Genomic DNA, 25,254 nt, shown 5'->3' with positions numbered 1-25,254 from the left:
GACACTATTAATATATGGAGATATACCTACCTCACAGAACTGGAAGGGACCCTGAAAGGTCATTGAGTCCAGCCCCCTGCCTTCACTAGCAGGACCAAGTACTGATTTTGCCCCACATCCCTAAGTGGCCCCCTCAGGGACTGAACTCACAACCCTGGGTTTAGCAGGCCAATGCTCAAACCACTGAGCTATCCATCCCTCCCCTGGAAGGGGGTAATGAGAGCCTGGGGACTCCATCAGCTCCACCCCGTTACCCCTGGGAGGGTCTGTCTACGCAGCAAAGAGAAACCCACACCCAATGGCCAGCTCTTTCATTGCTGTGCACACTTCTGGGCTCTCGGACCCTGTGGGGTGGGAGTGTTCCCGAGCTCGGGCTGCAGTCCCAGCCCAGAGTGCACACAGCAGTGAAACAGCCCCACAGCCCGGCCCCGTGGGCGAGTGGGCTGGCAGGGTCAGCCCTGGGTGTCTAGTTGCTGTGTAGACAGACACAGAGAGGTATCAAGCCTGGAGGGGCTGGTTAAAAGGGAAAGTAGCGGACCTCTTAGGGTAGCTCGTGAGGGAAGGCCCAGCTAGGGCCAGAGGAAACCTAGAGCGTGTCTGGAGGCCTGGGGTCAGGGTCCATGCTGAGACTGCCAGAGCCTCTGCGGAGCAGGTAGCCTGGTGCAGGGCCTTTACATTTGTATTGTTCCTTGTAACTAATCTCCTTTCTTTTGGGATCTGCAGAGGAGTGAGCCCGAGGAGTTGCTGTGCGAAAGGCCTAGCGACAGGGAGAGGGAGGAAGCAGGGGGTCTGAGCAGATAGCCCCGTAGCTGCTTAGCGAGCCCCCGTACTGGAGCCCAGAGTGGAAGATGGACCTGAGTTCCCTTCCCAGCCCTGTGAGGACAGCGGCACAGAAAGCCCTGGAGGGGCTGAAAGGCAGTAAAGCCTGAATGCAGGCTGAAGACCTGACGTGTGGGTGTCCTGTTGGGCTGGACTCGGTTTGCGCCAGCCCAGGTGGGGCTATTGGTACAGCCCTGTTTTTTTGCAAATGTGAAACATGGAAAAAAATGGGAAAACCCATCCTGCAGCAGGGGCTCCTGTCCTGCAGGGCTGGGCCCAGCTCCCTGCTCCAGAAATGGCAACCTAGCATGTGGGGGTGCAGTACAACTAGCTCCTGGCCACCCCCTACCCCGTCATCATGACTGAGGAGCAGCCAGGCCAAACTCAAGTGCTATGCACCAGGCTGCAATGCCCAGAGCAGGGAGCCAGACCCACAGGACAGGAGCTGCTGTTCTGGGAAGAGTGCAGGGAAGGCTCATGTGCAAACCCCCCCCCCCCCACCAGGGCCTCCCCACACCCCAGGGAAGGACCTGACCCCCAGGGTAGGGGAATGCATAAAACTAAACAAGACATTTCCAAAAATTGTATAACAAATGAAAAGAATGTCCATGGGGTCTTGCGGAGGGCCAGCCATGGGAACCAATGGGACACCACAGGGCTGCAGGGGACGGCCGAGGAGAAGAGCCTGCTGTTCCATGCCCAGCCGGGTCAGGGTGAGCTACCCGTCTGCACCGGGCCAGGCCTGAGCGTTACTCACTGGTCTGGTCCCACAGCCTGGCTGTGCTTGTAGCAGAAGTGGAGCTTTCATGAAGTGCCCTCACATGTCTTTACACTCACTGCCAATCCCATCAGCTGAGGAGAAAGTCATTTGTCATCTGCTAGCAGCAGTGGGGCCAGGTTCACTGCACTGCAATCTGACCCGCAGTGTCACCAGCCTGTGTTGCACAAGGCAGGAAAACCTGTTTCTTTAAAGGGCAGATGACCCAAGGGTCATTGTGGGGCGGGTGCTGGGCTACGCTGACTCAGCCTGGGGCACTTGGGCTTAGAAAGGGGAGCAGTGCTAAGCCTAAGATGCTACAAAGGAGGATTTTTAGAGCACTGCCCTGTTCTTCCTGTAAATAACCGTCCAGTAGCAGCCTTACAGCCTGAGGGAAAATACCCCCCAGCCAGGGTTTTGCTGATGCAAACCCACCTGCCCTGGAGGTCAGCTGTGCAAGAGACAGGGTAGGGAAGGGGAGTCACTTAAAATGGCTCTTTGGTGAAATCCAACCCCAGACAGAAGCGAACTTGTCCAGAGTCCCCAGGTAAGCGATCAGAGGGGGAGACCAAGCCAGCAGAGGTACAAAATGAAGCTTGTCTCCTTTCCATTCACCCCCGCTGGAAATACTGCAACACCCTCTGCTAGGGGATGTCCTTAGCTCTCTATATCCAGCACCGGCACGAGTCGCGCATGCAGCAGAGAGCAGGCGCCTGTCTCGGGGAAGGCAAGGGGCTGCGGCAACACAGCTGAGCTACCCACGCAGCACAGCAGCAGCAAGCAGGGAAGGTGACATGACCTCAGCTTGCCCTAGAGAACATTTCCAATGAAAGCTGAGAGGCCCAGGCCTTTACCAGATCATATTTCCTGTAGCAGCCTCCACACACGCAGCAGCGTCCAGAGAGCCCCTCATGCACCAACGAGAAATGGAGAGCTGAGAGAGGGAGGGACTCGGAGGCAGATGAGCATCAGGCAGATGTGACAGCATAAAGGAAGGGTTTCAGAGTAGCAGCCGTGTTAGTCTGTATCCGTAAAAAGAACAGGAGTACTTGCGGCACCTTAGAGACTAACACATTTATTTCAGCAGAAGCTTTCGTGGGCTACAGCCCACTTCTTTGGATGCACAGAATGGAACATATATTGAGGAGATAAATATACACATACAGAGAGCATGAAAAGGTGGGAGTTGTCTTACCAACTCTGAGAGGCCAATTAAGTAAAAAAAAACTTTTGAAGTGATAATCAAGATAGCCCAGTACAGACAGTTTGATAAGAAGTGTGAGAATACTTACAAGGGGAGATAGATTCAATGTTTGTATGGGCTATCTCCCCTTGTAAGTATTCTCACACTTCTTATCAAACTGTCTGTACTGGGCTATCTTGATTATCACTTCAAAAGTTTTTTACTTACTTAATTGGCCTCTCAGAGTTGGTAAGACAACTCCCACCTTTTCATGCTCTCTGTACGTGTGTATATATATCCTCAATATATGTTCCATTCTGTGCATCCGAAGAAGTGGGATGTAGCCCACGAAAGCTTATGCTCAAATACATTTGTTAGTCTCTACGGTGCCACAAGTACTCCTGTTCTTTTTGCATAAAGGAAAGAGCACCCCTCAACTGGGGAATCCCAGGGGCTGTCTGCCCCTTTTTGGGAACCCCTCCCTGGCACTAACCCTGTGCACATCCACCAGAGTGAGCACTAGAGCAGACAGGGCACAAGCATTTTTACTTGCTCTGCCTGCACTAGCACTCACCACAGCAATACTGTGGAGTGGCAACGGGGCAGGGATTATTTCCTATCAAACAGCAGTGCGCACAAGGCGAGTGGGGAAGGGCCAGGAGCCCCAGTCTGGAGCAGAGCAGTGCAGGGGAGGCAGGTGGCTAAGAAGTTCCAGGCGAGCAGGGCAGGAAGACAGAACTCTGGGAACAGGAGGAAGGTATTTGATTGTATTTGGAGACAGGAGGCCAGGGAAGTGGAGAGAGGAGGTGAGGGGAGAGTGGACAGGATGCCCTGGCAGAGGCTGGAGGAGAGGTGGTCCTGCTCCCAGGCTCCAGCATCCTGGACCACCTGGAGTCGAGGGTGGGGGATTTAGGAAGAACGAGAGGGAATCCCAACGCCCCCTTTGCTGCTGGACTCACTAGGCTCTTTCGCAGCTGACGTCCCGCGGGAATGCCGGTGTGGATGTGCACGCACCAGCACGAGGGGCACACGTGCCCCCAGACTTGGGGCTTCAGCAGCAGTGAGGCAGGGGATGTCCTCAGGAGCCACGGTTAGGGTGGATGGCCTGGCGTGTCCCAGTGACAGACAGACTGTCAGACAGACAGACAGGGAGCATTATCTGTCTTATGGTAGCACCTAGAGCCCTAGTCAGGGTCCAGGCCCCACTGCGCTAGGCACTGCATAAACAGAACACAGAGTCTCCCTGGCCCAGAGAGTTATAACCTACATATAAGATGAGACAATAGGTGGATACAGACAGACTGACAGTCGAGGAGGAGGAAACAAGAGGACATTGATCAGCATAAGCTCTGCTCTCAGCACATCAGGGCCCACCTGTCAAGTATTTTGTAGGCATCAAGGCAAAGGAGAATGTTAAGGATGTGGAGGAGGAAACGAGGTGGGTTTGCGGATGTTTACGGGAAGCTCCTCCCCAGAGTGAAGGGCAGCACAGGAGAAAGCAGGAAGGGGCTTGTTTGAAACTTCAACAAGCGGGTGATGGAGGCTGGAATCTTGAGTTGATTGGGGGCAGGACCCAGCCTTTCAGTACTGACTGAGAGGTGACAGGTAGTTTGGGGACAGTCGAAGGGCCTTGAAAATGTCAACGAATAGCGATTGTCTGATGAGCTAGAGAAGGAGGAGCCAGTGTAAGCATGCAGGGGGGCGGTGACACGGTCAGAGCAACTGGCTGGGACAATGATCCTGGCCGCAGCATTCTGAGTGGACAGGAGCAGGGCAAGACAGTGCATGTGACAGCCAGAAAGAAGGATGCTGCAGTGAGAGAGATGAGATGGTGAGAACCTGGGGAAAAGTTTAGCTGTGTGGATGGAGAGGAAAGGCTGGATCTTAGAGACACGAAGCAGAAACGTTGTGCGTGATCTGTACAGTCTGAATGCGAGGCTCTAGAGAGAGGTCTGAGTTGAAGGTGACACCCAGGTTACACGGCTGCGTGACAGGCAGAATGGTGGTGGTGTCTATAGTCATCAAGAAAGGGGGTAGCAGGGTGGGTTTGGGGAAGGGTGGAGATTAAGAGCTTGGTTTTAGCCAGGTTGAGCTCGAGCTGCCGGCTAGACATCCATGAGAAGAGGTCACAGAGACAGGCCAAGATTTCAGTTTGGACAGAGGGAAACAGGTTTGGGGCAGAGAGGTAGATGTCAGTCCTCAGCATACAGCTGGGAGCTGAATTTGTGTTTGCAGATGAGGTGACCACAGATAAGGTGCAGAGGGAGGCAAGATGGGGACCAAGGACAGGGCCCAGTGGAACTTCCACAGAAAGCTGCAGGGGGATGAGGAGGATCCCCCAAAGAACTCCCAGAGGGAGCGATTAGAGAGGCAGGAGGAGAACCAGGAGAAGACAGTCATGGAAGCCAAGGGAGGACACGATTTCCAGAAGTGCATGATCAACTGCGCTGAAGGCGGCCAACAGGTCAAAGAGAGGAAATGGCGGTTCTGAACTTTAGCTAGGAAGCGGTCATGAGAGACTTTGGGAGCGCTGTCTCAGTGGAGAGTAAGGGGCAGAAGAGAGAGGAAGGGGTTTAACTCGGGAAGCTCTTCAGCCTGAGGTATCCAGGGCTGGCAGAGATGAGGGGGGAGGAGTCAGTCAGTGCAAAGGGAGATGGAGTCAGGTGGCATCTCCACAGAAATGATGTGACGGTTAAAGCAGGGAAAGTCCAAGTAGGTGCTTCCAGAGGAGGAGAAGAGCAAAGATGGAGCCTTCTGACAGCGTGCAGCTGTCAGCACTCAGAGCTGAATGAGTAAAGCCTCCATCAGAGAGTTAAAAGGAGAGGTTAGAAAGGTGAGTTACACCAGGAGAGGAGACTGCTGTAGACACCGGCCTCTTGGCCGAGGCATCCATGGAAGACAATGGCCAAGATCTCAGTCCGTATCTGTAACATGCTCCATGGCCTGGGCCCAGCGTAGCTAACAGAGCCTAACGTTCCGGGATGAAGACCACAGTCGACAGCTCCACTCCTCTGGCGCAATGGACTCTCTGCAATAAGGGTAAAACTCGCCTGTGCAGGAGACAGAACTTTCTCAGGGCCAGCCTGAGCCTGTGGAATGAACTCCCCCACCACCTACGGACCATCCTAAACCTCCCCACCTTCCACTTCAAGAGCCGGGCACATTTCTCCAACCACCTGCCTTTGCTGGCAGACACAGAGCAGTGAGTATACTTAAACTACCCAAACAAAGCACCCCCCTGCACACACTTCTCCCCTGGGGAGAGGACGAGAGAACAAACACGCCAGAACAGATGCTGGTCATGTCGTTTCATACAGGCCCTCAGACCCTACAGTGATGAGCACTGTATAAGAACAGACACAGACTAAATGTCAGGCTGGGGCACAGAAGGATGTGGGGGGCGAGAGAGGGACAGCTGACGTTCCTGTTTACCTAACAGAACTCTGCTTCTCCGATGCAAACGCAGCTCCTTCTCCTCACTGGCCTCGCCGTACACTGGGAGTCAGACAAGCCTTCAGAATTGCCATCCCACCAGCCATCATCTCATACAACAGCCAGGAACTCAATCCCCAGTCAGAAACACACACACATCTCTACAGTCTGCTGGTCACATGCTCACAGCGGAGACTCAGGACTTTATCACCTGAATTATTCTGCAGAACCCCTCAGTGCTGTCTCATCCTGAGTTACTGTACATGATCCACAGCCACACACAGGTCCGGGAAGGTATTTCTAGCCCAGCCTTTAAGCAGAGAATGGCTGCTGGCCATGACACTCACAGGGAAACCTGACAAGTGTTTGTAAAGACACTGTGCGAACATGGACACTTGTGACCAGTGGTGGGGGACCACCACGGGCCTCTGGAGGCCTCCCATCATCCCCAGAGCTGGGAAAGTGCAGAGCTGCCTTCCACACGGTCCCCAGTAGCTGACTCGCCTGCATCAGAGGAACCCTCCTCTAAGGGTGAGAAGAGAGTTCAGGCTCCAGGGTCTATTCAGTCCTTGGCTATTCTGCTGAGACTGCCAACAAGGGGGTCAGTTGGGGCCAGTCTAATGGTGGGTCCCTGCTGGGGGCATCGGGCTCCACGGGGCTAGTCCCACATGGGCCCCCTAAGCAGCAATGGGGTGGGAGATTTCAGTCATGAAATCCTCTTCTGGAGGCAGGGTCAGTAACCAGGCCTGTGCAACCCCTGCCTCAAAAGCGGCTGAGCAAACGGGTCCCTTCCTTCGGGGCGGTGGGACGAGTGAAAGGCCGTACCAGGGGTGCAGAAACCCCAATCCTGAGGCACAGAGGGAGGGGCTGGGATGTGTGAGCTGGTGCTGACTGACCCTGGAGAGGAGGGGGTAACTGTCCTCTTCAGACCCTTCCTAACACAACCCCCCGTAACCTCCAGTACCTGCCCTCTCCCCAACCCCCTCAGTACTTACCCCCCTTCCCAGCTCTCCCAGTACATGTTCCCTCCCAGGCCCTCCGCTTCCTACCCCAGTCTCACCCGACCCCCACACTGCTTCCCCGACCCCATGCCCCTCCTCCCCCTCCCCTCAGTTCTTATCACCGCCCAGCACCAGCCCCTTTACCCCCACCCCCTCAGGTCATATCCCTCCAGTCCTTACCCCTTCCCCACCCCGGCCCCCAAGTTCTTACCCCCTCCCCACCCCGGCCCCTTTGCCCCACCCCCTCAGGTCATATCCCTCCAGTCCTTACCCCTTCCCCACCCCGGCCCCCAAGTTCTTACCCCTCCCACCCGGCCCCTTTGCCCCACCCCTCAGGTCATATCCCTCCAGTCCTTACCCCTTCCCCACCCGGCCCCCAAGTTCTTACCCCTCCCCACCCGGCCCCTTTGCCCCACCCCTCAGGTCATATCCCTCCAGTTCTTAGCCCTTCCCCACCCCGGCCCCCAAGTTCTTACCCCCTCCCACCCCAGCCCCTTTGCCCCACCCCCTCAGGTCATATCCCTCCAGTTCTTAGCCCTTCCCCACCCCGGCCCCCAAGTTCTTACCCCTCCCCACCCCAGCCCCTTTGCCCCACCCCTCAGGTCATATCCCTCCAGTTCTTAGCCCTTCCCCAGCCCCCAAGTTCTTACCCTTGCCCCCACCTTAGGTTGTACCCCGGCACCCAAGTTCTTGCCCCTGTCCCCTCAGGTCATACCCCGCCCAGCCCCCAAGTTCTTGCCCCCTCAGGTCGCCCTGCCCAGCCCCCAAGTTCTTGCCCCTTGTCCCCCTCAGGTCGCACCCCTGCCCAGCCCCCAAGTTCTTACCCTTGTCCCCCTCAGGTCATACCCCGCCCAGCCCCCAAGTTCTTGCCCCCTCAGGTCGCACCTCCAGCCCCCAAGTTCTTGCCCCTTGTCCCCTCAGGTCGCACCCTGCCCAGCCCCCAAGTTCTTACCCCTTGTCCCCCTCAGGTCATACCCCGCCCAGCCCCAAGTTCTTGCCCCCTCAGGTCGCACCCCGCCCAGCCCCCAAGTTCTTGCCCCTTGTCCCCCTCAGGTCGCACCCTGCCCAGCCCCCAAGTTCTTACCCTTGTCCCCTCAGGTCATACCCCGCCCAGCCCCAAGGTCTTGCCCCCCGGCCTCCCCGTACCACGCTCCGGCGGGCGTCCGTGTGGCGCAGGGCGAGGCGGAAGAGCCGCCCCCCGGCGGGCCCGGGCCCGGGCCGCCCGCTGAGCTGCAGGCGGAGCAGCGCGTCCCCGGCGGCCGAGGCCCCGGCGGGCGGCGGCAGGCGGCCGAGCGGCCGCGCCGCCCAGACGCGCACGGACATGAGCACGGTGGGGGCGGCGCGGGGCCGCTGGGGGCCCGGGGCCGGCGCGCCCGGCAGAGCCATCGCCGCCGAGCCGAGCCGAGCCGAGCGGCCGCCGCACTTCCGCGCCGGCCGGCTGGAAACACGCCCCGGCCGTGGCGTTCCGGGCGGGACGCGGGACGCGGCTGGGGCGGCGGGGCCTGGCCACGGGCGGGCGGCGCCGCGGCGGGCTGGGGCGGAGCGGGGCAGTGGCCACGGGTGCGGGCTCGCGTGGGACCAGGGGCAGGCAGCGGGCACCGGGCACGGGTGGGGCCGCGGGCGGGCAGTGGGCTCGCGTGGGTTGGGGCAGTGGCCACGGGTGCGGGCTCGCGTGGGTTGGGGCAGTGGCCACGGGTGCGGGCTCGCGTGGGACCGTGGCGGGCTCGGGTGGGACCACGGGCAGGCAGTGGACTCGCGTGGGTTGGGGCAGTGGCCACGGGTGCGGGCTCGCGTGGGACCGCGGCGGGCTCGGTTGGGACCACGGGCAGGCAGTGGGCTCGCGTGGGTTGAGGCAGTGGCCACGGGTGCGGGCTCGCGTGGGACTGCGGCGGGCTCGGGTGGGACCACGGGCGGGCAGTGGGCTCGCATGGGTTGGGGCAGTGGCCACGGGTGCGGGCACGGGTGGGGCCGCGGGCAGGCAGTGGGCTCGCGTGGGTTGAGGCAGTGGCCACGGGTGCGGGCTCGCGTGGGACCGCGGTGGGCTCGCGTGGGACCACGGGCGGGCAGCGGGCTCGCGTGGGTTGGGGCAGTGGCTGCGCGCGGGACGGGCTATGGGCATGTAGAACACCCGTGGGCAGGGACGGGACACGGCCCCAGGCAGGCGTGTGGAGCGGGGTGTGACCACGGCTGGGCAGTACAGTGGGCCGTGGGCAGGCACATGCAGAGGGGCATGGGGCACTGACCATGGGCAGGTAGTACAGTGGGGCACAGACGCAGAGCGGGAGCCTCAGGCAGTCGTGTAGAGGGGCACTGGCCGCAGGCACGTACAACCGGCCACGGGCAGGCACGTACAGTGCAGCCCAGTCCATGGTAGCCAATATTTCAGGCTACAGGCAGGCACACGCAGTGGGGCACAGGCCAGGGGCTGGCAGTAAAGTGGGCCACGGGCACATGCAGCCGGCTACCTTTGCACATGTGAAGCCGGACACAGACCATGGGTGGATAGTACAGCTTGCCACGGGCAGGGACGTACTGGGGGACACAGGGCAGGGACAGACACATACAGCAGGACACGGGTGCACATGTACAGCAGGGCGTGGGTCACAGGCAGGTGCAGTAGGGCACATGCCCTGGTCTGGCAGCAGGACACATGCCCAGACTTGCTGCACAGTCACCTTGGCACAAGGTCTCCCCGCATGCCAGAGCATAGCAGGGTTCCAAAAAAGATTGTTCAAATCCCACCACCAAGCTCCCGTCTGCCATGACGTCTACAAAACACTTGACCGTGGTTCAGCTGCTGGTGTGCTGAGGAGACCAGTGCCTGGTGTGCTGACCACTGGCGGCTGAGTGTTTCCTTGGGCTTCCCTGTCTGTCACCTCTTGTCTTACACATAGATTATAAATTCTGGGGCAGGGACTGTCTTTAGTTCTGTTTGTACAGTGCTAGCGCGCTGGGGGGCTGGTCTGTGACTAGGGCTCCTTGATGCTACCGGAATATAAATAATAGGGAATTAGAACTTCCATGTAACCTGAACTCAAATGCTCCTGCTTCGAGGTACAAACCAGCCACGGGCTGACAGGGTGTAGGGAGGAGCTTTCTTCAGGGGCGTGTTCACAGCTTCCAAGGCCAGAAGGGACCACTCTGATCAGCCTGCCTGACCTCCTGTGTGGCAGGCCAGAGGACTGCCCCAAAACAATTCCTTTTAAACTAGGGCAGATCTTGTAAAACAATCCTACCTTGATTTAACAGTTGTCAGTGATGGAGAAGCCACCACACCCCTTGGTAAATTGGTCCAATAGTTAATTGCTCTCACTGTTAAAAATGTATACCCTATTTCCGGTCTGAATTTGTCTAGCTTCAACTTCCAGCCATTGGATCGTGTTAGACCTTCCTCTGCTAGATCGAAGAGCCCGTTATGGACTAGTTATTACTTAGTCCTGCCTTGAGTGCAGGGGATTGGACTAGATGACCTGTTGAGGTCCTTTCTAGTCCTATGCTTCTGTGATTCTATGGTTATTAAATATTTGTTCCCCTGGTAGGTACTTATAGATTGTGATCAACTCACCCCTTAACCATCTCTCTGTTATAACAGATTGAGCTCCTTGAGTCTATCACTATAAGGCAGGTTTTCTAATCCTTTAATCATGCTTGTGGCCCTTCTCTGAACCCTCTCCATTTTTTAAACATCCTTCTTGAACTGTGGGCCCTAGACCTGGACACAGGATTCACACCAGGGCCAAGACAGAGGTAAAATAGCCTCTCTACTCCTACTCAAAATTCCCGTTTATGCATCCAAGAATCACATTAGCCCTTTTGGCCAGAGTGTCACACTGGGAATTCATGTTCAGCTGATTATCCACCATGACCCCTAAATCTTTTTCAGAGTCACTGCTTCCTAGGATAGAGTCCTCATCCTGTGAGTATGGCTGTGACAATCGGTATCCCTATTTTCACCCTTTTTACAAAGCTATAATAGATTTTGTACAAAGTGAGGTATTGGCATGGGGTAGGCATCAGATACAGTGATGGCATTAAGCCTCCAATAGTCCCCATAGAACCAGATCGACCCGTCTTCCTTGGGGACCAACCTCATGGGTGAAGCCCATGGGTTGTTGAATGGCTGGATGCCTTATGCGGTATAATTTGAAAACTCATAATGTGCTGATCATTATTGTCCTGGTAAAATATGTGTGGCAACATTGTTTGTAAAGTGATAAGATTCTACTATATAACATTAGTGATGCATATTCCGAGTTTAGAAGAGCAGGCACAAACCAGTCCCTCGGAGACAAAAGGCAAACTGAGGCCTCAGCCAGGTGTCAACAAAATCAAAATGGAGTATCACCTGGTTAAGTGGCCATTCTTTGGCAGGAAAAAGGGTGTGAGCGAGAAATGTACATGTTGGCAAAGAAACAGCTGGAGGTTCCTGTCCCACAGTCTCCTGAACCTCAGCTGGAGGTGACTTTCAAAGAAATAGAGCTATAAGAAAAGGGAACAGAGGCACCAAAATATCTCTCCCTCCACCCCATGGCATCAACAACACCTGAAGGACAAGGAAATTAACACAGAACTGGGGGAGGGATCCTGACTGAAAGGATTCCATCCAGCAAGACTGCTAAGGTATGTGGTGAGAGAAACCTTTGCTTTGAATTCACTTAGCTTGTTAAGTTAGGTATTAGATGCATTTTACCTTTTATTTACTTTGTAGCTGTCACAGAGTGTGGGGGAGTCAGGGCCCTGCACCCCTAGCTTCCTGCGATTCACCGTGCCTGTCAGCCACCCAGTAAAGCAGAAGGTTTATTTAGACGACAGGAACAGAGTCCAAGACAGGTCTTGCAGGTACAGACAACAGGACCCCCTCAGTCAGGTCCATCTTGGGGAGGAGCAGGGAGGCCAGAGCTCTGTCTGGGCGCCCCTCCATTTTCCCAGCCAGCCCCAAACTGAAAAAACTCCAGCCCCTCCTGTCGCCTTTGTCTCTTTCCCAGGCCAGGAGGTCACCTGATCTTTGTTCTCCAACATCTTCAGTAGGCACCTTTGCAGAGGAGGGGCCCAGGCCATCCGTTGCCAGGAGACAAGGTATCGGCAGACAGTATCACACTGGCCCCCTAGGGCTCTGCAACAATCACACACATCCCTAGACACTTAAGAAATGCATAGGGGAAACTGAGGCACACACACAGCACTCAGAGAAAACATTAAGAACATTCCCACTTCATCACAGTAGCTAATTCTGACTTTTATGCCTCATTATTTGTAATCATTTAAAATCTATCTGTAGTTAATAAATTTCTTTTATTGTTTTATCTGTACGAGTGTGTGTTTGAAGTGTTCGGGATACTCCCTTTGAGATAACAAGGTTTTTGCATATCATTTTCTATTAATGAAATGACGGACTTTCTATGAGCTTGTGTTGTCTAGGAGGGCGCTAGGCAGAACCAGCTGCACATTTCTGGGGGAAAGTCTGGGACTGGGAGTTTGCTGCCGTTGCCCTGTAATGTAATTCAGGATTGGCTGGCTAGAGCACTCGTACAGTATAGCGGGGGGTGATTTACATGTTAGAGGCTGTGTGGGCGGAGCAGGAGTGGTGGTCGTCACAGCGAAGCAGTGTAAAAGGCACCCCAGGTTGGAGAATTGAGGGACACATTTGTCCATCAGTCCAGATTGTACCCTGGGTAATGGCACAGTGGCCTACGGTCTTTGTTCCTAGATGTCTGACCTCACATTTGGCCATTTAAAAATGCATCTTGTTTACTTGTCCCCCCCAGCTGATCATGTGATCCAGAGCATTGTATAACTGACCTGTCCTCTTCATTATTTACTGCTCACAAATGTTAGTGCACAAATGTTTGCCCGACCCAGGGGTTCCTTGCACCTGCCTCGGAAGCATCTCTGACAGGCTGCCGTCAATGCCTTGCTACTAACCTAGCAGGACCACACTGGCTTTTATGAACTGCTTTGTCATTGTAATCAAAACAGAGAGTGGTTAATTGGTTAGCTTGTATGTGCACCACTGCCCGGGTTGATGAGAAGCAGAACTGATCCAGTGTGTGTCATGGGCCCTACGCTGATCCCTGCTAAAGGAGATTCTTCTGTAACTCAACTAGTAGGGGCCTGTGCAGAAGGAGCTAGGGCTTTCCTTGCTGTCACTGCAAAGTTGTGAGTAGCCACAGCATATGCATGTTACAACGAATGTTCTCCATTAGGCGCTCACAGAGCTTGGCTGGGAGCACAGGAGACCTGTCCAATGCAAGCTCTCCGAGTCAGCCTTGCAAACATTCATTCTTGCCTGTGTTGGTCTGGCAACATCAGAGGAAAATCATATTTGCTCAGTTGGGGCTGAAATCTCACACCTGCCCACCCCCATTTTCCCCAATCAGGGTCATAAGCCTCCTGATTTCTTGTTGGTAGAAAACAAAATAGGAAGCACCAGTGCTTGGGCTTATCTCAAATGTGGGGTTTGATGGGGTATGCCAGGGTGTACAGCACCCTACAGAGTTGGCAGAGAGAGGGTTAATCATCTCTTCCCACAGCAGCAGTAGAAATGGACACACAATGAATACGCCAGCCTCAGGGAGAAGAACAGCCAGGTTCTGATTTGCAGAGTGTCAAGCTCCCATCTAAGCGCCATACAACAATTGAAGATAGCACCAAGTGGCCGTTTTCTTACAGGTTTCAGAGGAGCAGCCGTGTTAGTCTGTATCCGCAAAAAGAACAGGAGTCCTTGGGGCACCCTTGAGACAAAGTGCCCCTGTTCGTTTTCTCACCGTTTCCTTTGTTCCTGGGGCCATTTCGAGGGGGTGGGGGGTGGCTTTTTTCATTTATTTTTTAAAATTCCTTCTTCCCTTCTACTTCCCCTCGAACGTCCCCAGTTCTTGGCTGATCTGTTACTGGGATGAGTGATGTGGGCCTTGCATTCAAACGGGGACATGGTCAGGTTCATTTTCAGCTGCTCTCCTAGGCGTCCCATAGCTGGGTCCTGCAGCTGGGAAGGCTGCGTTCCATGCACCTGGCTTAGCTCAGTTCTCGGTTCAGTGTCCTGTAGGGCGCAGCTGTTTGTGAGGCTCACAAGTGGCTGCAGACCATTGAGTACCTTGTAAATCAAGACCTAACTTTAAATTCACTCTGGAAAGAGCGAGCCAGCCAGCCAGCATCTGTGCGCAGTCTGCACTCTGCTCACACCTCTGTTGGATAATGGAGCTGCTATGTGCTAAGTTTCAGCTTCCTGATGTCACCCTATGGTGCAAAGGCCCTTGTCTGAGAGGAAAGGATGTGGGCTCCTTCATCCCATGCCAGGGATAGGCCAGCCTGAGAGGCTAGGGGCTGGTAACAGCTGATAGAAAGGACGGGTCCCCCAAGGGGGGAAGAGTTATTGGGGTAGGAGTGAAGTAAGGGTGGGGAGTTGATGGGGAATGTGTGGAACTGACTTGGTCTGGGGTAGATCTGGCTGGTGGGTGAATCCCTCCCTGGGGAAGGGATGGGGTGAAGGGGTGCCTGGGCTGCTCTAGTCAAGGTAAGGAGGACAGGCCACTCCCTGGGGTGCGGTGTGCCTAGGACACACCTATGGGGGGTGCAGGGGAAAGGCCCCTCCCCGGGGAGGGGTGCCTGGCAGGCACCTGTGGGGGGGATGCAAGGAACTGACCCCTCTCTGGGGAGGGGTGCCTGGCAGGCACCTGTGGGGGATGCAGGGGACTGCCCCCTCTCCGGGGACAGGTGCCTGGCATGCACCTGTGGGGGATGCAGGGGACTGACCCCTCTCCGGGGAGGGGTGCCTGGCAGGCACCTGTGGGGGATGCAGGGGACTTCCCCCTCTCCGGGGACGGGTGCCTGACATGCGCATGTGGGGGGGATGCAGGGGACTGACCCCCTCCCTGGGGAGGGGTGCCTGGCAGGCACCTGTGGGGGGGATGCGGGGGACTGACACCTCCCCGGGGAGGGGTGCCTGGCAGGCACCTGTGGGGGATGCAGGGGACTGACCCCTCCCCGGGGAGGGGTGCCTGGCAGGCACCTGTGGGGGGGATGCAGGGGACTGACCCCTCCCCGGGGAGGGGTGCCTGGCATGCGCCTGTGGGGGATGCAGGGGACTGACCCCTCCCCGGGATGGGTGCCTGGCATGCGCCTGTGGGGGGGATGCAGGAGAATGACCCCCTCCCTGGGGAGGGGTGCCTGGCATGCGCCTGTGGGGGGGATGCAGGGGACTGACCCCTCCCGGGGACGGGTGCCTGGCAGGCACCTGTGGGGGATGCAGGGGACTGACCCCTCCCCGGGGAGCCGGGGCAGGAACTCGCCCCCTGAAGCCTCTGTCCCCTTCACCCCTCCCCGCCCGGAGCTGCGGGGCGAGGCCAGCCGCACTTGACTGACAGCGGCTCCGTCTTTGTCCCAGACAGCCAACCAGGGCCTGGGAAGCCGCAGCCTATCAGATGCAGGCTCTCTCCCGTCGGTAGGCGGGTCTCTGTGCTTGATTTGCATCCGTTCTAGCCAATGCGAGGATAGGAATGCGGTGATTGGCCTGTCTCTTCTCCAATAGGAATGGGCGGACCGAAAAGGGCAGCGGGTCAATCGCGGCTCGCGGGGCGGGGCTCTTGTTGTCGTCCGGCGCCTGAGGAGACGGGTCGGTGGCCGCCGCTAGCCAGGGGAGTGCGGGCTCTGTCGGTCAGTCGCTCCGCCCCGGTTAGCCGGGGACATGTCGAGGCGGGCGGAGGCCTGGCGGGCCGCGGCGAGGAGTCGGACGGCGGCCGAGGCGGAGGCGCCCTGCTCGAGCTTTCCCCGCCCGCTGTGCCGCCTACAGGCGCCCAGGGAGTGAGGGAGCCGCCGCCGCGGGGAGACCGGCCGGGACTGAGCCAGGGAGACGCGAGTAGGTCCTTGCTCGGCCCCTCAGAGCCGCGGGAGCCCGAGGACTACAACTCCCAGGCTGCAATGCGCCACATGGGACAGGGCGGGCGGAAGCGGCTCGGGACAGGGCGGCGCTTTGCATGCTGGGAGTTGTAGTCTGATCACTGGGCCTCAGGCCCCGGTGACGCACTGCGCGCTGGCAGGTGCATCCGGCCGCCCCCCCCCTCCCATGGGCGCGTTCCAGGGCCTCACGGCGTGGTGCATGATGGGAGCTGTGGTCCCCTGGGGCTGCACCCCTGCAGGGAGCGGGCTGGAGCGTTGCATGGTGGGAGCGGCTGCCCTCCAGGCCCGAAGCGCTGTACTCTGGGATGGAGCGCAGCATGCAGCGGGGAGCTCCTGGGGGGGGGGAGGGAATGGAGCATTGCATGCTGGGAGTTATGGGGCTGCCATGGGGGGTGCCTCAAACAGGGCTTCGGGCCTGGATCCTGTGGCACCGTTAGGGTGGGAGGTCTCACGCCCCTGCCTGCCACCGTGCAGTGAAATTTGCACTCACTCTGGATTGTACTATCCTTGGGGTCAGTATCTCCGCATTGCCCACAGCAACTGCCCCCAGGGACAGTATCCATGGACCAATTCCACTTGTCTCAAGAGTAGGTTTTATTGGTAAGTGACAGAGAGAGGAAAAACATACATTCAAGGATAGGTATTAGCTACACTTGCTTATTCAGATACTAAGTGAAGATTTGTTGGGTATTTATGTGGCCCTATCACCAGGCTAGCTGATTCCCTATCTATATGGCTAGATAGGCAGGCTCTAAAGTTCAACTACAAAGTATTGCATGCCTCAGAAATCTTAGATGACAGGAGAAAAGTATTCTCCCAACCTAAATGCTGCCTCAGCATCCCTGCCAGTCCCCTGTCCCAAGGAAGTGTGCTCTGTCTTTTGGTAAGATAAGGCTCTTGCATCTAGGGAGACAGGGTACCTGTTACATCAGCTACCAAAACCAATTTCTTCTGACATCTTCTCCCCAACAGGTATTGAGGTTGGGCAGCATTCTTGTTAGGTTGACACTTCTGTTACCGTGGGCAGAGCAGTCCTTCATTTACTACCAATAAACACACCTAAGGCATGTCTGGGACAAATCCCTGGATGGGCAGTGCCTGTAATTAGGCTTAGTCACGTGGAAGGTATATGGTATATTTTATGACACTGTTGGCTCAGAGCTATCCCTGGTTGATTGACTTCATTGCCTGGTTGTTAAATTAGACAGTAATAAGTTTTAGTCACAGGTATTTTTAATAAGTCATGGACAGGTCACGGGCAGTAAACAAAAATTCATGGCCCGTGACCTGTCCATGACTTGTATTATATACCCCTGACTAAATCTTGGAAAGGGGGGGTATCCTGGAGGTGCTCAGGGGAGGGGAGCAGACTGGGGGAGGTGGGCAATGCGGTTGCTTGGGGAAAGGGGAGAGCCTGGGGGGTGGGCCCAGGACCTGTGCTGGGCCTGGGGGGTGGCCTGAGACCCGCAGTGGTGTTTGGGGGAGGGGGGCGCACGGCTGGGGACCTACAGTGCTGGATGTGGGCGGGTTGGCAGGGCTGACAAGCTCCCTACCAGGCTCCGCACCTCCCTGGAAGTGGCAACATCCTTCATCTCCTAGGCAGAGGCATGGCCACGCAGCTCTGCGTGCAGCCTCCTCCCCGACTGCCAGCTCCGCAGCTCCCATTGGCTGGGAGCTGTGGAGACGGTGCACAGAGCTCCATTGGCCTTGCCTGCCCCTAGGAGCCAAAGGATGTCACCGCTTCTGGGGAGCCCCTCGAAGGTAAGTGCTGCCCAGAGCCCTCATCCCATCCTGTGCCCCAACCTCCAGCCCTGAGCCCCCCACTCAAACTCCTGCTGCTGCTGGGGAGGGTGCAGTGGCCTGAGACTGCCCCAGCAGTGGCCAGTGCGGAAGTCATGGAGGTCACAGAATCTGTGACCTCTGTGACACACTCACATCCTTAGTAATAAGTCTTCAGGACCAGATAGTATTTGCCCAAGAGTTCTGAAGAAACTCACATTTGAAATTGCAGAACTACTCACTGTCGTATGTCACCTGTCTCTGAAACAAGCCTCTGTACCAGATGACTGGAAGGTAGGAAATGTAATGCCAATTTTTAAAAAGGGCTTCAGCAGTGGTTTTTTGCCACTTACAGGCTGGTAAGCCCAATGTCAATACCAGGCAAATTGGTAGAAACTATGGTAAAGAACAGAATTATTAGGCAGACACAAACACAATTTGATAGCCTCTGTAAAGGGAAGTCATGTTTCACTAGTCTATTAGAATTCTTTGAGGTTGTCAACAAGCACATGGATAAAGCTGATCCAGTGGATAAAGTGTACATAGATTTTCAGAAAGCCTTTGACAAGGTCACTCCCCAAAGGCTCTTAAGGAAACTGAGTAATCCTGGGGTAACAGGGAATCTCTTCTCAGGGATCAGTAACTGGTTAAGAGATAGGAAACAAAGAGTAAATGTAAATGGTCGGTTTTTACAATGGAGAGAAGTAAACCATAAGATCCCCCAAGGCTCTGTACTGGGACCTGTGCTGTTCAACATATTCATTAATGGTCTGGAAAATAAAGTGGACAGTGAAGTGGCAAGTTTTGCAGATGATATAAAATTACTCAAGATAGTTAAGTCTAAAGCTGACTGCAAAGAGCTACAGGAGAATCTCACAAAACGGGCAACTGGACAACCAAATGACAGATAAAATTCAACACTGAGAAGTGCAAATTAATGTACATTGGAAAAAATAATCCCAGCTACACATATATAATGATGATGGGTTCTAAATTAGCCATTACTGCTCAAGAAAAAGATCTTGGAGTCATTGTGGAGGGTTCTGTGAAAACTTCAGCGCAATATACGGTGTCAGTCAAAAAGGCCAAGAGAATGTTCGGGACTATTAGGAAAGGAATAGAAAATACCATAATGCCACTATGTACATCCATGGTGCACACACTGCTTGAATACTGTGCCTAGTTTTGGTCACCTCATATCAAAAAGGAAATCGGAAAGGGTTAAAAAAGGAAAACAAAAATGATTAAGAGTCTAGAACAGCTTCCATATGAGGAGAGACTAAAAAGGGTAGTGCTGTTCATCTTAGAAAACAGATGACGCCGGGAGGCGGGGGGAATCGTACGTGGTGTGGAAAAAGTGACTAGAGAAGTGTTGTTTACTCTCTCCCAGAAGACACAAACCAGCAGTCAACTGATGAAATTAATAGGCAGTAGGTTTAATATAAACAAGAGGAATTATTTTTTCACATATTGCACAGTTAACCTGTGGAACTTACTGCCATGGGATGTTATGGTGACCAAAAGTATAACTGCTTGGTTAAAAAAAGATCTAGATAAAGTTAGTGGAGCCAGCAATGACTGTTAGCCAGGATGGTCAGGATTGCAACCCCATGCTCCAGGCAACCCTAAATTTCTGACCACCAGTCAGGAGGGGAAGACTGGGTGGATCTCCAACTGCCCTGTTCTGTAAACATCCCCTGATGCTCTGATACTGACTACTCTTGGAGACAGGAGGATACTGGTCTAGAAGAGCCATTGGTCTGACCAAACAGGGCAGCGCTTAGGTTCTTCCGAGTTCCTATCCTGGGAGTCTCCAGAGTTTTGCTCACTGTAACTGAATCAGCTGTTTTGCAGTTGGAGGCACCTTCTGCCATTCCTGATTCTGGACAAGCTAACTGAAGATTTGGGGTGAAAGGGGTCCAGGTGGTGGGGGAAGGAGGAGTCCCTGTTCTAATGAGCAACAGCTGTACTGAAAAGCGAGAAGTCCAAATAGTGCATTTTGGTATCAGGGAAACCACAAGAGCAGTTCCTGTCAGACCAGTCAGGCGACAGGAATGGACTAAAAGTAAAGGCTAGACTGGGCTGATATTTATGCCTTTACCCATTCTCTAACTCTTACATGTCCCCTTTGCTTTCTGCCTTTCCAGGGCTTGTCTAGTCACAGTTGGGCTGTTCGCTAACCTGACTTTATCAGGGTTTGGCTTCTGTCCATTCTGGTATGAGGTTAACTTTCATTGTTTCCCTTTTGCCCATGAGTTTGCTCATGAATCTCTTGGTGTCCGAGCAGATGGTATCTTTTGCTGACACACAGTCTGGACAATGTCTCTGGCTGCCATCTGCCCAGGATGAGAGGCATTGGTCCTGCTTCACCCTCTTCCCCTCTCTCTCTCATTATTATTATTATTATTATTCAGTGCCTAGTAACTCAGTGCGGCTACAAACTCCATGACATGCTCCTGGTGCTCAGATATGAAAAACTACTGCAGACTTCTGGGCTATCTGTTCTCCAAAGTCCCATATATGCTGCAGTAATGAGATTACAGCTCCCAAAAATGGATCTACATTAAATGTTCACTCACATTTCATGGAAAGTTAAACAAAACGCTTGAATTAGAGGTGACTTGATTTCAGTTTCACACTGTTTCTCTTCCTTGCTCTCTTACTGGGGTCATAAAAGATCCTTCTCTCTCATAGCTGACCAAGTTCTCAGATGTGAGATTTTCAGCCTTAATGCTTCACTAATGTAGCACGTTGAACTGCGTAGATATTTTTTGGATGGTAGAATTTCTCTTAGCTCAGAGTCTCACTCCTGCCTCACTGTCAGGGCCGGCTCCAGACCCCAGCACGCCAAGCGCGTGCTTGGGCGGCGTCCCAGCGGGAGGGCGGCAGGCAGCTCCGGCGGACCTCCCGCAGATGTGCCTGCGGAGGGGCCGCTGGTCCCGCGGCTCCGGTGGAGCATCCGCAGGCGTGCCTGCCGGAGGTTCACCGGAGCCGCAGGGCCAGCGGACCCTCCACAGGCACGTCTGCGGGAGGTCCACCAGAGCCGCGGGACTGGCGACCGCTAGAGTGCCCCCCGCGGCGTGCCGCCCTGCCTGGGGCGGCAGAAATCCTAGAGCCGCCCCTGCTCACTGTAGAACCATTTTTCTTAGCTTCCTGCATCAGCTACATGTCTAGTCATGTAGCAAGATAGTGATCATGTGACCTTTATTAGTTTCCTGTTCCATTACCTAATTGGTCGTTTTTGGGAAGCATTTCCGACTGTTAACTCTTAATGTTTCCTGCTTTTGATCATTTCTGATTGTTCTGTCCTTGTTTACTACAGATAAATGGTCCTCGTAGCAGGGAGCCCTAACTCCCTCAATTCCTGAGGGAGGTACTTTCTTAGCTGTCTTTCCGTAGTGGCAAAATGAACTGAGGCTCTTTCAGAAACTTGTGGAAGTGGGTCATAGTCCCACTAGTCGGTGTCTTCTTCCCCTCCTGTAGTTCAATGCAGGGTTGCTGGAATCCCATCTGTTCCTCTGGCCTGGACATCTTCACTGTTCCTCAGAGACAGTAGCATTTTTGCCTCTTCTGCCTCAGGAGCACTTCTCTAGCAGCAGAATGGAACTGACATGGCTGCTCTAATCAGTGAAGAGCCTGTTCTTGAAACTAGGGATGACTGATGCCCTGGCCTCCGCCATTCCCCAGGACAGGGGCTGGGAGGTGGGCATAGGAACTGCGATGATGACTGCACCAACTGAGGATTTCCCCACGCTGGGGGAATCTTCCACTGGTGGCAGCTTTGTGCTGCTGGATTGGGCTTCTAATCCTTTTAAATTAAAGCTGAGGTTCTTTAGGAGGTGCTGGGGAACAGCTGCTCTCCAGAGAAGGGTTTTACCAAGACCAGCGAGAAAAAGAAACTAATTCTTAAAACAAGTCTTCAGGTACCGTATTTACAGCCAGCTATATGCCTGGCTTCCTGACCTTGCTGAGGTGGGGAGCGGGGCAACTGCTTTATTGTCAGCAGCAAAATATCTCCGTGGCTGGAGGCTAATTGGTCTGTGCAGTGAGCCCAGAGCTCAAAGGTTCCTTTTGGGACTCTGCCCACAAATATTTTTAGCCTCCTTAGGCACAAATTGCTCATTCTCAAATTTTACCTTCTGAAGAGTTTCTTGCTCTCACTTACTTCCTCTGAGCGAGACAAGGTGGATGAGGCAGTATTTTTTTTTTTTCCTGTTGGTGAGAGAGACCAGCTTTTTAGCTACACAGAGCTCTTTGGGTCTAGAAAAGATACTCTGGGAGCATCACAGCTAAATATAAGGTAGAACATATTGTTTAGCATAAGTAGTTACCACATATTTAGGGTCCATGGTTTTCAGTTTTTATTTTTTTCCCTGTGAATTTATAGGTGTTTATTACTACAACAACAAAAACAAGTGAAAATTGGTGGAAAAAACTATTATTTTTTATTGGTAAATATTGAGGTTTATTTTGGTGGATGGAAGGACGAGGAGGGGGGAAGTATTGAGTAGATTCATGCTTTGATTAATGGAATTCAGTGTGGTTTGCTGCAGAACAAAAACTCAAAACTAATGCCACCTCTTGAGTTTAAGAAAACAATACATCTCTAATCCCCAAATAAAACTTTTCATTTGAATAAACAGATTACTGTTGTAGATTATAACTATTAGCCTATAAATAATTAAATATAATAATTGGGCCACACCATTAGCAGCACATACAGTCAACTTTGTCCTTTTCTCCTGTTTTTTTTTAACTTTTGAATACTGCCTTATGTTCTGAAACGTATTCTGATAAAGATTTTTTGTTCCCATTTTAGCATGTCAGATCTTTAAACCATTATTTGCTAATAGCTTGAAATGTGTACGTGGTGGGTATGAGATTCATCAGTACGTTCAGATGCACACACACTTCAGAGCTTGCGTGTGTGCCTGTTTGTATCTTCTAGCCTTACTTCAATAGGCGGTTTTGCGTATACACACAGACTAATGTATTACTGAAATAAAATATATTGCATGCGATATATGTATTTTCCTAATAAAACAAGTTATTTTTATATCTTTGAATGATACAAAAGTAGGGTGAAAATCGGAAGAAGAAAAATTATTTTTGTAAAATCTGGGATTTTTCATTAAAAACCAGTTAAACTGAAAACTAAGGGGCTTACACATGTTGTAAAAGACCATTCAAGGCGAAGATCATTGGATATTGTTGCAGTCAGAGGACAAAAAAGGAAGGTTAGTGGATTACAGGTTGTAATGAGCCATAAATCCAGTGTCGCTCTTCAGCCCATGATTTTTATTGTCTAGCAGAGTTATGGATTTAAGATCCCAGGCTTGTGTATGGAAGGTGTGCAGGTTTCCATTGAGGAGAAGAACTGAGAGGTCAGACATGGAGTGATCATGTTGTGAAGTGTTCGCCCATGGGTGATATGGTGTTTTTTGTCTTCCTATCATTTTCCTGTGCAAGTTTATTCAAGAACTTGATGATTGTCTGGTTTCACGCACACAGTTGTTGTTGGGGCACTCAGTGCACTGGATAAGGTATACGCATGTTGTGATAGGCATGTGTAGGATCCTTTGATCTTGAAAGGTGTGTTCTAGGAAGGTTGATCATCATAGCAGTGGAAGTATGTCTGAAGGTTTTGTATCGGTTGTTCTGGCCAGGTCTGGTTCCATTTTGAATCTGTGTGTCCTGGTCTGTAGGGATCTTGTTTCTGATGGTGTTGAGTAGTTGTTTGAAGGTCAGAAGATGAGGTTCAGGAAAATTTTCTGCCAGAATTTGGTCCCTGTCAAGTATGGGTTGTAACTGTTTAATGATACCTCATGTTTTATTTCCTCTTAACAGCCAAATTGTCTCCATAATGCTCTGTCACCTGGCCAATACAGCCTTTCCAGGTGCTAACCCAGTCCCTCTGTGCTTGGATGACTCTGTTTATGGTAACTCAGGGAATAGCTGAAGTGCAGTCTGTTGGCCAGATTCAGTCCATGGGGCAGTTGAATGCAGTTTATGGTTGTGGAAAAAAATGGGGGCTCTAAAGCCTTGTTCTTCTGAGCATATGCCACCACTTAGGAGGTAGGAAGAAATTTCACCTTTGGGCAGATTATTCCCCAACTGTCTTGGGCAGGGTTCTTGCTCTGTCTTCTGCAGCAACGTATACGGGTCACCATTGGAGACCGGATACGGTCACGTGAAGTCCATGTTCCTTCAGGTCCCAACGTCCAGAACTCTGCTGCTCAATCATCATTGCCTGGTGGTGTGGAGCTATAAAATCTTGTATAACTACACCTCCAGGACTGAAACAAAGGCTTTTTGAATAAAGTTAGCGTCATGACCTAGGACAGGGGTCGGCAACCTTTCAGAAGTGCTGTGCCGAGTCTTCATTTATTCACTCTAATTTAAGGTTTCGCGTGCCAGTGATACATTTTAACGTTTTTAGAAGATGTTTCTATAAGTCTATAATATATAACTAAACTATTGTTGTATGTAAAGTAAATAAGGTTTTTAAAATGTTTAAGATTTTAAATCATTTAAAATTAAATAAAAATGCAGAGCCCCCGGACCGGTGGCCAGGACCCAGGCAGTGTGAGTGCCACTGAAAATCAGCTCGCGTGCCACCTTCGGCACCTGTGCTATAGGTTGCCTACCCCTGACCTAGGATTTCTTTCTGTGGTGATGCCATGTCCCTCATTAGCTTCATGAGATTGGCTAAACTAGCAAGCCTTTTGGCAGTGTATCCTTTCCCTGCTGATCCCATTGCATGAGCCACCAAATGCTTTCAAAATAGAACATAGCTAGGGGCCAAGCATAGGATGCTATCCCAAGCAACCCTTAATGTTCTTAATGTTTCCCCTGAATACTGTGTGGGTGCCTCAGTTTCTGGCCGACCCTCTGTCTCCTGGCAACTAATGGCCTGGGCCCTTCCCCCCCTGCAAGGGGATTCTAAAGGTGTGAGAGAACAAAGAGGTCAGGTGACCTCCTGGCCCAGGAACGGAACTCAGCAGAGAAGAAGGGGCTGCAGGGGGTTTCAGTTTGGAGCTGGCTGGGGATAGGAAGTGAGGGCAGATGGGGTTGTCTGGCTTTCTGGGCCCCAGAATGGACCCAGCTGAGGGGTCCCATTCTGTGTACCTACAAGCTCTGTTTTAGACCATGTTCCTGTCATCTAATAAACTTCTGTTTTACTGGCTGGCCATGAGTCATGTCTGACTGTGAAGTGGAGGTGCGTGCAGGACCCTCTGGCTTCTCCAGGACCCCGCCTGGGCAGACTTGCTGTAGGAAGCGCACCGGGCGGGGGGCATATGCTGAATGCTCCAAGGTCAGACCTAGGAAGGTGAAGTTGTGTGAGCTTCTTGCCCTGCAGACAGGCTGCTCCAGGGAAGAGGAGGCTCCCC

At 53.3% G+C, this 25,254-nt stretch overlaps 2 protein-coding genes across 2 annotated transcripts in view; one reads left to right on the top strand and one right to left on the bottom strand.

Annotated features, from left to right (window-relative positions):
* Window positions 1–8,578, bottom strand: part of SHARPIN (SHANK associated RH domain interactor) — a 44,985-nt gene extending 36,407 nt beyond the window's left edge. The window contains exon 1 of the mRNA XM_039523041.1: window positions 8,339–8,578. Coding sequence (XP_039378975.1) covers window positions 8,339–8,578 — 240 coding nt within the window. The remainder of the gene's footprint in view (window positions 1–8,338) is intronic.
* A 7,185-nt stretch (window positions 8,579–15,763) lies between these two features.
* Window positions 15,764–25,254, top strand: part of MAF1 (MAF1 homolog, negative regulator of RNA polymerase III) — a 30,366-nt gene continuing 20,875 nt past the window's right edge. The window contains exon 1 of the mRNA XM_039525465.1: window positions 15,764–16,043. The gene's annotated coding sequence lies outside the window, so the exon portion shown is untranslated. The remainder of the gene's footprint in view (window positions 16,044–25,254) is intronic.

This window comes from Mauremys reevesii, linkage group 2 (assembly GCF_016161935.1).
Source record: "Mauremys reevesii isolate NIE-2019 linkage group 2, ASM1616193v1, whole genome shotgun sequence".
Classification (NCBI taxonomy): domain Eukaryota; kingdom Metazoa; phylum Chordata; order Testudines; family Geoemydidae; genus Mauremys; species Mauremys reevesii.
The sequence above is the reverse complement of the archived record's forward strand: the minus strand, read 5'-3'. Positions and strand labels throughout refer to the sequence as shown.